Source organism: Athene noctua, chromosome Z (genome assembly GCF_965140245.1).
Source record: "Athene noctua chromosome Z, bAthNoc1.hap1.1, whole genome shotgun sequence".
NCBI lineage: Eukaryota > Metazoa > Chordata > Aves > Strigiformes > Strigidae > Athene > Athene noctua.
The window spans coordinates 80,295,901-80,313,828 of record NC_134077.1 but is presented as its reverse complement, the minus strand read 5'-3'; the positions used below and the strand labels follow the sequence as shown (position 1 = coordinate 80,313,828).

General features: G+C 39.0%; 1 protein-coding gene across 1 annotated transcript in view; it reads left to right on the top strand.

Annotated features, from left to right (window-relative positions):
* Positions 1-17,928, top strand: part of SUSD1 (sushi domain containing 1) — a 53,590-nt gene that overhangs the window by 12,862 nt on the left and 22,800 nt on the right. The window contains exons 8-11 of the mRNA XM_074931963.1: positions 7,312-7,406; positions 8,923-9,112; positions 10,109-10,203; positions 11,306-11,492. Coding sequence (XP_074788064.1) covers positions 7,312-7,406; positions 8,923-9,112; positions 10,109-10,203; positions 11,306-11,492 — 567 coding nt within the window. The remainder of the gene's footprint in view (positions 1-7,311; positions 7,407-8,922; positions 9,113-10,108; positions 10,204-11,305; positions 11,493-17,928) is intronic.

The following is a 17,928-nucleotide window of genomic DNA, read 5'->3' as shown; positions in this document are numbered from 1 at the left end:
AGGTCAGAAAAAAGATGATTTGTGCCTTGGCTGAGATGCTTGTTCCTAAATCTGCACTTGCAAATGACAGTGTGCAATGTATAACATAAGCTGTTACCAGGTCCATGAAGAGTATAATTTAGAGAAGGCCAGGGAGAGGAACTGGAGGATGTCTGAAATGAAAATGTGTACATGAGTTTGTTTTGGTTTTCACTGAGCTTGGATATAAATGTTTGATAGTAAAAGGTCACATAGGTGCTGAAGTAAAATCTTTTCCCCTTGTAATATGTGTAGAGCATCTATGTGTGTGCAGGTACACACCTACACTCACATAGACAGCTTAACTTTTGAGAACTTACTTCTTGGGCATCCGGGGAAACTTAAGATGAACTATGGTGAATAGGGGTTTATGGGGTTGCCTTGCTCTTAATTCCATATGCAGCTCTAAAACTTTTTTGGTACTTTTTCCAATTTTTTTTCACAGTTATGAGAGGGCCAGTTCATGCTCAAAAGGGGCAGTGTCTGATACTTTTCTATGTGAATTGGGCAATTGTTAGGGATGTTTTACCAACTGCAGCTCTCTTCATCCTGTTTGCAGAGTCCTTCTTTCTACTATTCATCAAGCTTTTTCCAATTTCCCAGGCCCAAGTTCTAGAAATATCCTTGTCATGGAGAGCTTTTTGACAGAATCTGATCTAGCCTTTCTGTAACAACTGACTCTAGTCCCAGCTGTAAGCACATAGGCTGCATTGGCTGCTGCTCATTATTCTGATCCTAGAAAACTGCTTCTCTAGAAAAATCCTTATCTATGTCTGTTTTCATTGGAAGTTGTTAGTATTCAGTGTTTTTAGCATCTGTTGGTGTGGGTAGCAACAATATGGTGTCTTGAAGTCAAATAGTTTGTCCAATTTCCTTACTTTTACCCAAGGAAAAGAAGATACAAGTCTGCATTAAAGAATAACTTCTCAGTATTTAAATGTCTCCAGTACCACTGTTCACTATATTATTAGAAATGCATTTATTAAAGTATTTTCTGATTGGTTAAGTGAAATATTGTCCTTCCAAAAGAAGCAACTGCTGCACATGGGTGGGAAAAAATCCATGGATATGTAAGAAGGCTGGAGAAGGGAGTGAATCTGACCTGCATGGAAAGGTAACATGTATAATTGGTAAAGCAGGCAATGGGAAATAGCTGTTGTAGCTCTGTGTCCCTTTAATGCTGAGTCTGACAGCACAGCAATTATGTTGGTTAGTTGTGAGAACCTTCCAAAGTAGTGTTAGGTGGTGAGGGCTGTCAGCAGATTGTAGGCTTCGCATGCATGGTGTATAGAAGAAAAGATGATCCAGTCCCAACGTATTGTGAACCTAGAACTCAAACAGGGAAAAAAATGATTCTTCACACCAGTACACTTTCCATCTGATCCTGGGCTTGGAGCTTCTGTGTCATAACCTTTTGTGTGCATACTCTTTTTTATATTACCTCTTCCCAAATGCAATGTGAACTGTCCATCTTTCACTAAAGGTTAATTTTCTGTTTCAGAATGCTTCATTTTTCTGTGTTGTGACTCCCCATCCACAAATGGAGTTCAGCTGCATGTCTTGATCTTTGGAGATTTTGTTGAAAAATCCATATGAAACTTGGGTATTATGGTAGTGTTAGTTGGTGAGCCATTTCTGAGAAAATGGATGTTGTACACCAGCACTGAAAATCTTAATGGCTGAAAAGGATGGCAGATACTTGCTTCAGAGATTTGAAAGTTTAGAAGGAAGAGCAGTTTGATGAATCCGTCCAAAGAAGGCATAGCAGATTGTCCACACTGTGCACTTTATAACATGCAGAAGAGGAAAAGAATACTTTCATAATGTAAAAAAACCACTTGGAAAAAACCAAAAGTGAAATCTGAATCCAATCTGAAATAAACAGAGCAGGATCATCCTTCAAGTGTCATTTAACTGTAGACCTGTATCAAAGATAATTTTCATGCAACTGAGAGGGTCTAGTTACTTTTTTTTTTAATCCATTGTTTTACCTTTGCTTTCATTTTCCCTTCTCCTGTGCCTTTTCCCGGTTCTCAGTGACTGATTTTCCCTCTAGCTAGAGTTCTCTGAGATGTCAGTTTTTACATCCTCACTTATACAATAAGAGATGGTACAGAAAGGCAGCTGGAATGTTCCTGTGGTGGCAGTGTCAGTAATTTCCACACTAGAGTGAATGGGATAACTGTCACTCTCCTAATTTTCATTTCCAGCCATGTGTAAATAATTCATATCAGCAGTTACGATTTTATTAGAAAAGGTCTCACTCACATCTGTGGGCATCGGTTCAAACCCCGTAATTCTATAGGAATAAGAACCCCATCAAAAAATTAGGATAATTATAGTCATCAGTGAAGAGGATCTGGTTGGCCTGAGTTCTTGTAAAGGCCTAATTTCATATGTTAAATCCAGACATCTGGTAGTCTGGTAATTTCCTTAACTGTGTGGAAAAACAAACAGAGGTGGAGTCTGTGTTGTGGGAGGTACTACTCCTTAGATCAAAGTGATGCAACCCAGGGACAAAGAAAAAACAAAAGTAGATTTTTTTCAGGGCTATTTAGGCTTCTGTTTGTTTGAAGCTGAATTAATAATTATCTAGTTTGTGATGGCAAATACCTGTTTTAGGAACCTCTTTCAGAGGGGGAGTATATTGTGCATTTCTAATCCCAGCCCACCTAATCCCATCTAGTCGGACACCCTTGATTGATAGATACATCTTCCCTTTCTAAGTATGCTCACAACTGCATCTCTTAGTTTTTGTCAGTCTGGTTCAAATACATGAATTACTCTGCTCCTGATTGTCTCCTGGTAACATTTTTAGACTAAAGGAAGTAATAAATCTTTAGCTATCTGCTTGTTCCTGCGTGACTGTCTCTACCTTCAGCTTTGCTGTTTCTTTGTGCATTTCTTCTATGTAAAGTTTGGGGCTGAAGGTGAAAATCTACTGAAATTTTGCAATGCTAGTTAAACTGGAAGTAAGTATGTTATTAAAAATGTGAAAAACTCCTAAAAACTTACACCGCCCTAAAAGGTGTAAATACTGAATATACGTATTTGCAAAAATTTCCATATATGCTTGTGAAAGCTACTGTGCAAGAGGAGTTCGCCTGTTTGCTATGGGACAGGTGCCTTGAAACAGTCTGAGCAGAATTTCTCTTTGAAATGTTTGATCTCATTTAATTTCTGTGTCTGAATGTGTGGTGCATGTTTGTAGCAGATGGCATTTGCAGCATCACTGACAGTTTTCACAGAATTTAACAGGCAAAACATAAAAAAAAAAAAGCTAATATTTGGATTTTTTTATTTCTCTCAATTGCATGTATGTGTAGGGGCTGGTAGGAGGGGCTCTGTAAGTGAATTTGCATGTGTGGCTGCGCTTTTTAGCTACTTGCGGAAGATGAGGTGTCAGATCAGAGCTGGTTCTGTCTGCTTTATGATAAATAGCATTTTTTCATGCAAGTTCAAAAATACTTCCCTGATAAGATGTATCTTGAGCTGAGGTCAGTGGTAGTCAAGCTTTCTTTCAACTGAGGACTAGTGAATTGTGAAAGTCAAAGTCATGTGGTGTTAATTACTGTTTAGGCATAAAGTTCTCCGGGTTACGTTTTTTTTCTGAATCAGCAAATAGTAAGACTGAGTACTGGGACATGAACTTGCAGAGGCTGATAGGCGAAGGAATAAGGTTGATCCTTACAGCACAGGGTTAAGGCAGAAGAGCATGGCAGTACAGGCATTTATGCACTAGCTGTAATTACTGTGAAGATTTTCCTACACACTCAAATACAGAGAGATGCTGTCCTTCCTAGCAGAGCTTTTAATTTCCAGTCCCTGTTTTGCTTCTTAGAATTAATTTCTTTAGCTTTCTTAACATGATCCTCCCCCGCCCCGCCAATGCTCACAGGTGCTGTTGAAGCTGCTTGCTTTTTGCGTTTTCCCATTTGTGTTCTGTTTACCAGCAGCTGTCTTTCCTGGCTGCTAACAGCCAGGTGCTATTTACATCTCTCTACCCTCTCCCAGATTTGACTCCTCCAGGATCTTCTTCCACCCTTCTGCTCTGGTCTCCAGGCATTTGCATGTCGTTTCTAGGGCACTTTCCCTTGGGATGGGAAGGAGATTGTGAGGGTAACCTGGAGGTCATTGGAGCAGCAGCGGCATCCAGTGGCCTTCTCGGTTATTCAGAAGTTGAATTTCTAGTGCTGAGGTATGGAGAAATTGAGAGTCTTCACTTTTCCCATCGCATTTCTGAGTCTGAGTGAAAGCTGTTGATCAAAATCAGATGTGTTGAAGACCTGGATGCCACTGTCTGCTAAAACCTCACATTGAGGGAAGCATGTAACTTCCCAGGCTCTGGAAGTCACTGGCACTGTTAGTTTTTACAGAACTGATCTGTCAAGGGAACCTATTTCCCTCTAGGAGTGTGAGTAGTTTTTTTTCAGAGATACCTTTGTGCTGTTATTGAACACTGTGTTTATGCTACTTGGATTCATGTTAAATCAAGGACTTACTGTACATTTGGTTATCCAAACAAAGAGCATGTAATCAGTAAAAAAACCCAGAAAAACAGTTTCCTCAGAAAGCCCAGGACTTTGTGGTGGTGTTTATTCTATGTGTGTTACAGCTTTTTGACCTCTTTCACTCCTACCCATTTAGAGTGGAAACTTTTGAGAAGTCTGCAAACTCTTCTTTGGCTGTATTATAATTGCATGGTGGCCTTGTCCTTCTGAAAGTTCGGAAAGCATGACAGGAAAAATTGGTAATAGTTACAGAAAAAAGTGCTACTAGTTCTGCCTTCTTTCTTCTAAGGAGGCCACTGTGTAAGATTTCTTTCCTTGCCTGAATAGCTGGCATATTCCTTTTTTTGGTTGTTTGCTGCTTTATTTTGCTTTATTTTTTTTACTTAGTATGAATTATGTGCCTCATTTTCTTGTGGAGCAGTCTTGGAGATTACTTAGATTTTTCTTCTTTCTTGGTACACATTTTAATTCAGATCTCACTGATATGCAAACATTGTCCCTCTGGCTGTGCTCTAATGAGTGATTTTTGCCACCCAGTCTTTTATTAAAAGTGTATCTGATTTAACTGAACATACTCTTTTGCTCTGTGTTGGTACAGAAGTCTTAATATAGTGGAGTTTCTAGACATTACTGTGAAACAGAAAACTAATAATATGCAGCACTTAAATACAGTTAATCACATGGCCATTTGTAAGGAATTTTGTTTTAGAGGACAAGCAGATTAATCTTTTTCTTCTGTCCTGTAGAAGAGGAAACTTTCAACAGCATTTCCATATTTAACGACAATTTGGAATAGGGGAATTAAAACTAGTTGGGAGATAAACTGGTCTAGTGAGTGTGGCATCTGTTGAATATGTGAAGAGGGAGTTACCATTAGAAAATGGTTTTATGACAGTTTTAATCAAAAAGGAAAGGTAAAAGTGCTGCAAAATGCATGAACAGTTACACTTTTGTTCTAAATAACCACCTACACACAGGGATTTTAGAGACTATTGATGTATTCATTTATTTCAGTGACAGCTTCATGTCTGTGTGCTACCAGGGAACCCCTGTGAAATGGTAATGAAGTTTACATATGGAGGAAGAGTGCCCTGAGCTTTTACAGCAGAGCATTACTCCAACTATTGTGTCAGTATTTCTGAAGTATCTACCAAGGCTGCCTTGTAAATTCCCTTCATTTTTTTCAGCAGCTATAGTAAGGGCTTTTCAGCTTAGAATCTGTATGAGTTTGGATTTGTGTGACCTTGGTGATGTAGTGAATGTAATAGGAAAATATGGTAGTAGGACAAAGGAATGACTGACAGCTGGTGAAAGAAAGAAGAGGAGCAAATATGTTCAATGTCAATCTGAGTTGTGACCAGAAGGCGCTTTGATCTTAGCTCTGGGAGGGTACTTGATTATCTTGTTATGTGAAGGCAACTGCTCTGTGTCTGATGGCAGCAGAACAGATGACTTGATCTTCCTGGCTGTGCTTTTTCTTTGAGGCATAAGCCAACTTTTAAAAGTGTGTGAATTAACACAGTTATGTTGAGTGATGTGTCTCTGGTTGCTAGAACTGTACTCCTACATTGGGCTTCATTCTTTTAATTTAGTGTTTGTTCTGAAAAGCCTTGTGTTATTTAATTTTAGTTATTGTAAAACAAGGACAAATGTTAACAACTTTTAAAAAGCAACCCAAACAAATAATGAACCAAAACATTCATTCAGCTACAAAAAAGCTCTTTTCCAATCTAACACAGAAGCTTTCGTAAAACATTTTAATGCAGATTGTTGTATTCAGAAAAGCATTATTTTCTATGGGGGTTTTTTTGTTTATTGGTAGCCTCTTTTTCTTACAGACAGATCTTTTCAATTTTCTTGACTTTATTTGCAGTTTAATGAGACTTCTAATCCATGAGATCCAATGGTCTACAAAGTCTTCAAGTTGATTTGTGTGTGGCTCATTCTTTAAAAGACAGACCATTGCATGTTATGAGATCCAGATGCTGGCACCCAAGTTCAAGGAAAATGCAGAATTAGTGGAATTGCATCAATTGTTTATTGGAGCAATTGTTGATTGCCCTTCATTTTTGGTGGTGTCATACTGTTGTAAGGACACTTTAATGAAAGACTTTGACCTCTACACAGTACAAGTTCAATGTATTCAGACTAGGAGGAATGTGCAAAGCAGAGCAAAATGTCTTTTCTCAGTGGCTCTTCTGCCTGATTGGTCACCTGGTATGAAAGATTTTAGTCTTTATCTAGACTGAAGATCCTTGTGTAAGAAACAATGCTGTTGTATATGTATGCTTTTATATACAGAACATATCATCAGTCTGGTGGGGTTAATGAACTTGTTTCTTTGCTGTCAGGAAGCTGTAATGTAGTTTTGATGTCCTCTTCAAGATTTGTAAAGTCATTAGCATTAAAATTGTCTACATTAAAATGCAAGCTTAGCTAAGTATTTTCATTAGTCATGGTAGTTTACAAAGTGCTGACTGTGCGTTTAAGGACTTGAGTCATTAGCTCAGAACATGCTTCTTCAGTTAGCTTTGTATTTTAATTTTAGGAACCTTCACAGTTAAGGAAAAACTTACTACCTAGCTTCTGCTTACCTTGTTTTATTTTTCCCATTTGAAAAAAAACAAAAACAAAACAAAACCCCAAAACAACAACAACAACAAAAACCACAACAAAACAAAACCAGAGAAAACAGAAGAAATTAACATTTTCTCCAAACATATTAAGATCTGCGTGAGAAATAGTAACTGTTTTCATTTCGTGTTTGTGTTTTTGCTCACAGAGGAGGAATTACTCAGTAATTTGTCCATATTCAATGAAACATGTGTGAAGTGGCAAAGGAAAACTGGAAGACTGCAAGTGCAAGCAATATACATAGTAAGTGAGACAGTATTTGCGATTGGGAGTAGTTTTTTTTCTGGTCAGTTCTGATGAATCAGCAGTGAAGATTTGGTTTGTGGGTTTTGTTTGTGTGTAATTTGCCTTGCTCTTTCCAGTGAACTGCTTAAAAATCTAAACGTGGCTGGATTTAGAAACAAATCCCTGTCCTAAAGTTAAGTAGAAAACTGAAAAGCTCTTGGGATCCCATTCCAGTAAATCACCTAAACATCTGCTTGAAACTATAAGAACTGTTTCACCACAAGTTTATGTTTTAGTGGAATTCTGTTGTGGAGCTCAAAGTCACACTGACATAGAAGACACTGCAAAACTATCTGTGATGCAGTTTCAAGTAAACAGCATTACACTTGCAGATACTGAGTGCAACTTTTTCAGAAACGCAATATATATTGATATACTGTGCCTTGCTTAAGAGATTCAAGTACCTTATCTTTGAACATTTTAGAACTGGTTTTCATGCAAATTGAAAACAACCTTGGTAACTACTTTTTTAACATAAAAACATATAAACATAAATGTTAAGATGTAAATTCTCAGAAACAAGTAATTCAGTGTTATTGAAAGCCAAAACAGCATAAGAATTCCCATATTTTGAGAATGACAACATCCAAAGAAAGGTTGTTTTTTTAAAGTGTGTACAAATAGAGAAAAAAGTAAAAGGGGATTATTTAGGATCTACAGGATGAGTAGGTTGATGTGGAAAATAATCAAGGTGGAGTCATAATTTTGGAAAGCAATCTGTCTTATAAACCAATGTATTTTCAGTTTGATTGCTTTTATTCAGCACTGCTGAGATGGAAGAAACAAGTTTCCAATTACCCTAACAGTTCAAAAACTGTGCTTTTCATGTACCCGGTGGTAACTGGCAAGCTGTGTAATGCACTTTGTGCACATTTTGCCTGAATTCAGCTATCTGCAAGACACACCAGAATAGTCAAAACTGAAAATGATGTAGGTACAAGTTGAATGAAGTAAAGTTCAGAACACATTCTGGACTGCCTTGAGCTCAACAACAGGTTTCTTTTCCTCCGCACTGGCATGATTTTAGAGAAGCTTGTCTTTTACAGCTGTTCAACATTCAGTCTTACTACTGCTTCTGTATGGTAAGAGGGAAAAACTAGAGGAAAATAGCAAGCAGATGTAGTTTTCATCTGTGTGCTGTAAACAAGAAAGAATATTTACTTACACCTTACTATTTGTGTTGGAGGTGTTTGTAGTGTCCATGTTATAGATTCCTTCTATTTGTTCTAGAAATATATGAAAAAATATTTGTAATTTTAACAGCCAGAAGAAATTAAAGATCTAATTTATTAAGCTGTCTTGTTGCACAAAGCAGTTAGTCACAAGCCTTTTTCTTTTTTTTTTTTTTTTTTTGATTGAGCTGGTATTCTAAAACAGATGTAATCCTAGGTTCTCAAGGCTTAATTGAACTAATATTCTGAATTTTGGAGAGCCACAACCAATTGCACCATCGTTTTTGTTAAACCTTTAATAGTTTCACATACTGGGCCAAAGATTGGATGAGAAGAAGTTCTCAGAAGATGTGATATTTAACATCACTACAAGTGAAGATAATCCAAAGGTGTGTTTAGATCTCAAATCTGGCAGTAACTACGTGGTGAATATTACTACCATCTCTTCCACAAACATCACTGTCTCAGTTACAGTAGCAGTTCAAACAAAGGGTAGGTTGTGTTTTGTATTTTTTGTGCTTATAGAAGAACTTACTGTGCTGCAGAGCTCACTGTTTCGCATCTAGCAGTCAGGATAACAGGCTGTCTCCTAGACTCTATCATTCTTCATGCTGACTGCACACATGTAGCCACCATTAGCATCCTCTTTTTCTGCAAGAGGTTTTTTGCTCTGCTCACTGTGGCAATTGAATCTATGAGCAGAGCAATGCAGTAACTGCCCTTCAGCAAGATTTGGCAAACTTGCTTCTTCAGGATTGGTCCTTTGGCTGAGGCAGGATTGGTGCAGTGGCATTCCTGGCTATATGCCAGAATTTCTGTCTGCGGTACAGTGCTTACTGGTTTCCATTCCTTGCCTTGAAAACTGATCCTCTGCTTGTGGGAGAATTCCTTGTTGCAGAGCTGTGTGATAAATCTGAATGATTGAGTATTATAGATAATGTTACTATGTCTAGGATGAGCAGTGTTCTGGCAGTTTTTCAATAATTGTAGAGAAGGCATGTTCTAACAGCAGGTTTCTCTAGAATCTTAGTCATGGAAACTTTAAAGTTGCCTTCTGACATACTAATGCTGAAGAGACAGACCTTGAGAAATAATTGCCTTTGGAATCCACAAAAATGCTTGTTCCCATGTGCTTTTTCCTAAAGGGCATCAACTGTGACAGATTGTTCTATGATAACTTCATTTCTGTGAGAAGGTTTGAACCCCTGGATCTTTCTGTCATTATAACCTCCCTAGCTCTGGACAAGTAATTCCAATCTTGATTTTCCAAATAGTCTGCCTGAGTTTTTCTGAAAGCCATTTTCTTCTGACAGATGTTCATGCTTTATTTACTGGCTTTGTTCATTCAAAGAGAAATGAGATTTCTACCTCCTTCTCAGAAGAGAAGTAAAATTAAAACATTTTTTTAAATTTTCAGCTACTCATATTCAATAAAGTTGAAGGTGAAATTTTTGTAATAAATTGTTCCCTTTTTTATTGTCTCTACAGTAAAGGAAGCTTTCAATAACGTATTAATTTTTAATGATACCTGCCTGAAGTGGCGGCGAAATGTAAGAGGAGCTGATGTGGAAGACAGATACTCAGTAAGTGACAATCTGTATTTTGAAACTAGGAAACAATTTATATCAACTACCTGTGTGAAAAAACATGTAATTTTTCAAACACTCACTGCTAGCAATGTTCCTCATTCTAATAATGTCTCATAAAAAACCAGGGAGTAATAGCAACCTTCAAAAAAAAAAAAAGAAACCACCATGCTCTTTTGCAGTCTCCTGTTTCTTGCTTCTTTTTTCCCCTGTTCTATTCTATTTTGCCTTCCCTATGTGTACTTTCAACTTCGTCAGTTCAGGCTTCAGACAACTTGGTTCCGATTCCACAGAATCAGTCCTCTCTGTCATGTGATACGCCCATCCCAGCAGGGCATTGCTACATGAACTGTCTCTGCCAGGACCCTTGACCACCTGCTGTTGTCTCAAATCTCTGTGTGTTAAGAGGTGCTCAGAGATTATCTAAAGGCATAGGATCTGTTTAAAGGAAAATTAGCTCATGATTAAAATACAGCAAGCATTTTAGTTTTCATTACCAGAGGAATGATCAGGGGAGGCCTTAAGTTAATAACTTCACAGTCATTTGGGACATCAACAATAAAACAAACAGACAATCCAACAGAAACACAAACCCCCATGGGTCTGTAAATCGGCCTGATAGCATAGCTGTCTGTAGGCAGATCTTGGAGGGTACTTGGCATTTTGACATAGGTCAAAATGACTTGGTTTTGACTTGATCTTCAGAGTCAAACCAGACAGGTGTTGGTGTGAGCTTGCTTTTATAACTCATCACTTTGCACCATGAGGGTATACTACAATGAAGTGCACTATTGATGGAAGCCTATATGTTAGCAGGAAATGAAGACTTGGGGGAAATCACAGTACTAATAGAAAAAGAAGATAGACTAGGAGAAGTGAAAGATTTAGGACAGTGTCAGACCTTATCAAGAGGGACTGCAATTTCTGTCAAATTTTGGAAACACTTGAATTTAAATAACTGTCAGTGCCAAAATTTATGGCATTCTGGATGCAGTGATATGTTTTTCTGCTATTTCTTCTAATTTAGAGCATGACATGACTGAATGCAAATGATATATTAAAACATTGCAATTTCCATGCCATGATTGTTTGGTTACAGTTTCATGTTCAAGGCCAGCGTTGGTATCAGAAGGAATTCTTTCATGAAATGACCTTCAACCTTACTACACACAAGCAGGCTCCAGAAGTTTGTTTTGATTTGCAGCCAGGCACCAATTACTCTGTTAATATATCCATGGTAGCTTTGAATTTTTCACTGCTCGTTTCCATGACAACACAAATCGCAGGTAGGTCCTGCCATTTATTTTATGTATTTACAAAAGCACCTATTAGGTGCAAGAGGCTCAAGTGAAACAGTGTTGTTGATCTCAGTGTTGTATGATGAGTTGTCAAAGTGCTCTTTCCATGCTCAAAATTGTTCATTGTTTTCACAGATTTCATAAGGTTGACAGTTCAGCAACAGAATGGGGAGAGAAAGGGGGGGTGAAGTGTTATTTTGGCACAGCAGGGAAAAGACAGCTTGGTGGGTTAGACACAAGATTGGTATCTAGGGGACCTGGGTTAAATTCTCTGTGCTGTTGGAGGCTAAGTCATTTTTTTGTGCGTTTAAGTTCACTCCACTGTGAAGTTGAGATAATAGCACTTCATATGGGTATTTGTGACAACAGATATCACTAAAGTCTGCAAGGATCCAAAGCAGACAGTCCTGCAATTACCTCAGATAGATACCTTCATCTCTAATTGGTGGACTATGAAACATAAAAGTCATTTGAGCAAGTGAGGTTCTGTAGGAAGAGTCTCCACTATTCAGCAAGATTGACAAATGGAACTAAAACGCTGTGATGAAAAACATCTGTCATTTTTTTGTTTAGAACAGTTTTTCACCATCCCATTATTACTGTTCCACTGTGGAGTACAGTGTTTGTACTGGTATTGGGGCCACAAATTGGAATAGGTAGAAAACCGTGATAGATCCCTGAGTATGTGTAACTCTTTTCAGCCACTAGATGGGACCAGTTCTCTTCTGACTACTTAGGAAGCACGGGATTTGTGGTGGTTTTAAAATGCATAGTATTGCAATATTTTTTGTAGTAAATCTAAGGTTTCTAAGGTTCGCTAAAAGCAAAACATCTCTTGTTTCCTAAAGGTACTGCTTAGGATATACAGTGACCTGTTGTTTGTTTGTTGGGCTTTTTAAAATGAAATTACAGTAATGATTTGATAACTTATTTTCAGAAGTTTCCTAGCTGTCAGTCAAAGGTAACAAACATGAGTTCATGTAGCTTTGTAAAAACTAGTAAGCTGCTCAGAATTTGGTTCACTGAGGTAATTTTTGAATACATACTCAGAGTAAAGGCACAGCACTTTGTCATCCTGTGGTATTCCCTAAACTCTGCAGGATTGCATCAGGTCACTTACTCAGCAGAGCTCTAAAGAACACTTTGCAGCAGGTGCTGTGTGAAGTGGTATTTGTGCCTGGGCAGCTGGCATGTTTTCCTCTTCACTGAGTTAGTGCTTAACAAATGCACATGCATAGCCCCAGAAAAGGTCTCCATGTAAAAGTTAGGTCATTTCCATTTTGCAAAAAGATCCTGCTACACAAGCTACTACTTTTTTCAGTGAGCCATAAAAGGTAGGTGTTGTTCTGTCATTAGGAATCTTCATCCAAAACTTGCCATGCAAACACTTCATATTGTGCTTTTTTAATGGAAGCCAAAAAATAAAAGTAGGTCTTTTTGGTTGAAATTCAGTGAAAATTAAAAAGCCAACAGTGATCATGCTGCATATCTCATCAAATAATAAGATTTAAATACGTTAAATTTGTTGTTATTTCAGCTTATCTAAGATGAAAAGGGTACAGTTAAAATAATTCTTCTGGCAGTGTCCCTTTGACTTCTATGCTTTATGTTTCAGGAATTGCATTATCTGTACAAGCAACTTAATTTTTATAAAAACTATTTCTATTTTAGAGTAGATGTATAATTTGCTTCTTCATTTGTCCAGTTATTTTGTAATTATATACGTTGTTAAACCAGACAGCTGTGTTTCTATCATGCATGGAATGATCTCAATGTATCTGCCAGCTTAAGTCTGAAAAGTGTTTTTTGGCTTTGGTGGGTTTCTGCCTAAATAGTACTGTACAAATGCAAAGTATGCCTTAAGCACAGAGGCTTGAAGGAAGCTGACTTACGAAAGTGTTTTACTGTTAATGTACTGGAGGTAGTCTCATTTGTTGCTTAACGTTTCATATGGTATTCTTGAACAAACGCACAGTCAGTTTGTCTGTTTTCCCAGCTGGGGGCAAACCCAGATACTGTATCTCCCTGACTTTCACCTCCTACCTTTTGAGAGTTCAGGGGATCTTAACTGTGGAGTTTCAACAACTGTGAAGAGACATGTCCCAGAAGATTTAATGCACACTGCCTAACAGACTTGATTTCCTGACAAGGATAGTAATCATTGTAAATTCTTAAAGGTTGTTGCAGAATACAATAAGCATGCAAATGCTAGCAACAAGTTTGGGTCTTTTTTCAAAAACAGAAAGATTTGTAAATGCCTATTAGGAAAGCTACTCCTATATCCTGAATATCTATATGTGTGTATCTCCTGAATGAGGATATATTATAACCATAGTATTTCTAAGGAAAAAAAAACCAAGAACCTGGGACTTAAAAACCTGCTTCCATCCCTGGCAAGTAGCATCCTTTAAAAATAGTTCCATGCTGAGCACAAAGCTGGTTTTGCCCATCATCTAGTGGATGGTAAATATAGTCTAGCAAATGCTTCATGGATCATTGAAATTCTGCTCCTTTCTTACTTCCAGTAACAGGCATCTTGCACAGACTTTTATGTCTACTTAGCTTATTTTAGACAAGCTCTCAGCACTTGTCTACTTGAGATAGGAAATTGAGTCAATTATGTAAAATGATTAGGCAGTGATTATGTTGTGGTTGTAAAAAGATGGTAGCAAGATTGTCTTTTAAGCAGGAAGGGAGTTCATGTCTTGTTTCTAAGGAAGGAAAGGAGTGTGTTGTGGGTGTACTTTCTCATTCATTATTTCTGTTGGGATGACACTCCTTACATATGGCTCTATTAATTTTATTTTTTGAAGATCATTTATTAAGGCATGCTCAGACATTGTTCTTAATTTCATCATCTGCTTTCACATATGAATCTAAGACGACTGAATGTTGTAACCATTTTCAAATGTTTGAAAAACAGAATCATAAAGAGCTAATGCTTTTGCTCTCATTTCTAATATCTTAATTAAGAGTAACTTTTTCAGTTGAGTCATGTTACAATGCTATTGATATTTGAATCTGTTTGCAAGCTTTGCTTTGAGATAGGGTCAAAAAGTGACAAAGTTCTGGTCTTTGGAAAGTGCATGAGTGTCTCCTTATTTACAGTGTCTAGCTATTTTTAGTTTAGAGCAGACCACTGTGACCTGAGACATCGTGCTTATGAGACAGAAAAATTTCTGGATGTTAGAAATAGATTTTTGTGCTTGAATTACATTTGCTTGGATTACATTTCCTCCTTGTAAAAGAATTCATATTAGAGTCAATGACTATTTCTCATTACTCTTCTTCCCCTTGATTTTTTTGCTTTGAATCAAGGTATATTTTGAGTTTGTTCTATGCTTACTGTTCACACATGCTGCCATTTCTTCCATATTTGCACATGCATTTTCCAGTGGGTTTGGGTAGGTTTGACTGCAAGCCTGTCTGTGTACATCAGGCAGTTGCAGTAGTTCCTGTGTTTCTCAGCTGCTATTCTTTTTGTTTTAGTCCAGGATATACCTGCAGGCCACATATTCTTGTGTGTTTACCTTCTCTCTCTTCATATGTACATGTTAGTCAGACAGTAGGCCACAAGCAGGGAGTCTAGAAAGTTACTTGAATTAGAAGAATGAATTCCATTACATACTAAGTATAATCTTCTAGAGACCTGTACTTTCATCTTGGTATATGAAAAATATACTACATTACAGATCAGGTTGTGATGTCCAGCTTGTTTGCCCACCCACAGATGTAGACACACACGTAGAAGATATATTATTGCTCTGCTTTGTTGTATGATGTACATTCATTCTTTCATAAATGGGCCTCTTCAAGGTCTGGAAAAGGAGCAAAAAACCAAATTACTTTCCAGTGAGGAAGTGGAAGACTGTCAAAGATGTGGTGATCTGACAGCTCTTACTCTGACAGCACATCATGTACTTCCAGATACACAGTTCATTACTGTGTGCAGCTTCAGAGCATGAGCTTCTGATTTATGTAATGAAGAGAGGGGACTGATTATAATCTATGATTTTTTTTTTTTTTTTTTATGTAGGGAGGAACTTAGCTGCCAGTCCTGTAAACACTTTTATACATATGTTCATGAATGCATTTCGTATTTTTATGCAGAGGCTGTTCAAATGCATGATATTTCAAGTTCACGTGAACTCCAATTCTCCATTATTTTTCTGATCTCCTTCACAGCAAGAATTTTTTGATAAATATTTTTGAAGTCATGCTCATTCTGATCACCTCTATCATACTGTTTACAAAGCATCTGATGTGGAGGGCACAGTCTGTGCTTTATAGCCAGTGCTTTACATGCTGAACAAAATTCTTCGCTTTTTCAGTCTTTTCCACCCATGTGAAGTGGGTGTTCTTTAGGGTTGCTTCAAGTAGCCTTTACAAATTTATAGTGATGTTTGTACGTCAGGCTGTGCTGGGTTAGGCCCTGCCGGGACCGGAGACCATGTTGCCATGGTCCCTCCCCCACCCTCAGCCGGTCAGGGTTGGAAGTGAGGCACAAACCCCGGGGTTGAAATAAGGAAAGATTTAATACAACAGTGTAATAAACAATCTGAACAACAACAATAGCAATAATAACAGCAATAAACAGTAATAACAGTAACAGTAAACAAGACAAAAGATATACAGAGAAACTCCACAGTGAACACATCCAACCCGCCGCGCGTGCTTCCCGCCACCAAAGCTGCAAAGGAAATCTTCCCATGCTGCCGCCTGACCTGACCTCAGCATGGTATGAATAACCTGGCTGGAGATCCCTTCCCCCAACACGGGAAACTTAATCGTATCCTAGCTGAACCAGGACAAGCCTTTATGTTGTTCTCAACTTGTTAGTGTAATTAGCCTGAAATACAATGAGTGACATGCAATATGGAAGAAAACAGTGTAAGATTAGGCTACAATGGAGAGGAATATAGATTGTAATAACTTTTCAGCTATGAATTTATACATGAAAAGGTCATACATATATCCTGATAGTATTTCCATTTCTAAGATACAACTATAGAATCACAGAATGATTTGGGTTGGAAGGGACCATTGTCATCTAGTCCAACCCCCCTGCAATAAGCAGGGACATCTTCACCTAGATCAAGTTGCTCTGAGCACTGTCCAACCTGACCTTGAACGTTTCCAGGGATGGGGCATCTACCACCTCTGTGGGCAACCCGTTCCAGTGTTTCACCACTGCCTTCGTAAAAAAATTCATCCTTATATCTGGTCTGAATCTACCCTCTTTCAGGTTAAAACCATTGCCCCTCGTCCTATCCCTACAGCCCGTGGTAGAGAGTCCCTCCCCATCTTTCCCGTAGCCCCCTTTAAACACTGGAAGACTGCTGGACCCACTCAGCAGGTCCATGTATTTCTTATGCTGGGGGCCCCAGAGCTGGACACGCACTGCAGGGGAGGTCTCACGAGAGCAGAGTAGAGGGGGAGAATCCCCACTTTGAACTGCTGGACACGCTGCTCTTGATGCAACCCAGGATGCGGTTGGCTCTCTGGGCTGTGAGCACACATTTCTGGCTCGTGTCCCATTTTCATCCCCCAGTACCCCCAGGTCCTTCTCCCCAGGGCTGCTCTCAACCCCTCCATCTCTCATCCTGTATTGATACTGGGGATTGCCCCAACCCATGTGTGAGACCTTGCACTTGGCCTCGTTGAACCTCACTCATGAGGTTCACATGGACCCACTTCTGGAGCTCGTCCAGGTCTCTCTGGTTGGCATCCCGTCCCTCAGGCGCATCAACTGCCCCACTCAGCTTGGTGTCACCAAGCTGGTGACATATCCCAATAGTTCATTAAAGCTAAGTTGCCTCCAGTTACACTCTCCGTTTTGCTGAGCTGCTGATAGTGGTGTCTTCCAGTGGTTTTAACGTTACCTGTGTAGTACAGCAAAGCTTGTTAAAGCAGTTAAGAATAATAAATAATACATCTAAAAAACACGTGCCCCTCCCACCGCCCCCTTTGTGAGGAAGCGGGGAAACACTTTTCTGTTTATGCTCTGCCTTGCTCTAGGAAGTGCCGTTCACTCAGGAAGCTTTGCCATTTGCTGTTTCTCAGCACAGAGGAGCAGAGACAGGATTTGAGACCTCAGCAGGGAAGGAGCAAAGCAGCCGAGCAGTTGCTGCAATTCCCGTGTCGCTAGATCTGACCAGCCTGCTTGCCTTCATGTCCTGCCCACCCCATTGTGGAGCAGCACACCCTGGTTTTCGCCCCTGTAGCTTCCTCCCCGGTGTGCCTCTTGCTCCTTGCCCCAGGGTCGCTGTGCTAGGAGCCCCAGGTTTGGTAAGATGCCAGTGCCCTGAGTGCCTCCCTGTCTGGGTGACAGCTGCAGCCAGCAAGCTCTTCACAACTTGCCACTACAAGGAATTCCACTGGTTTCCATCCTGTTTACTTTGGGTGGATGTTTCCCAGAGGAGAA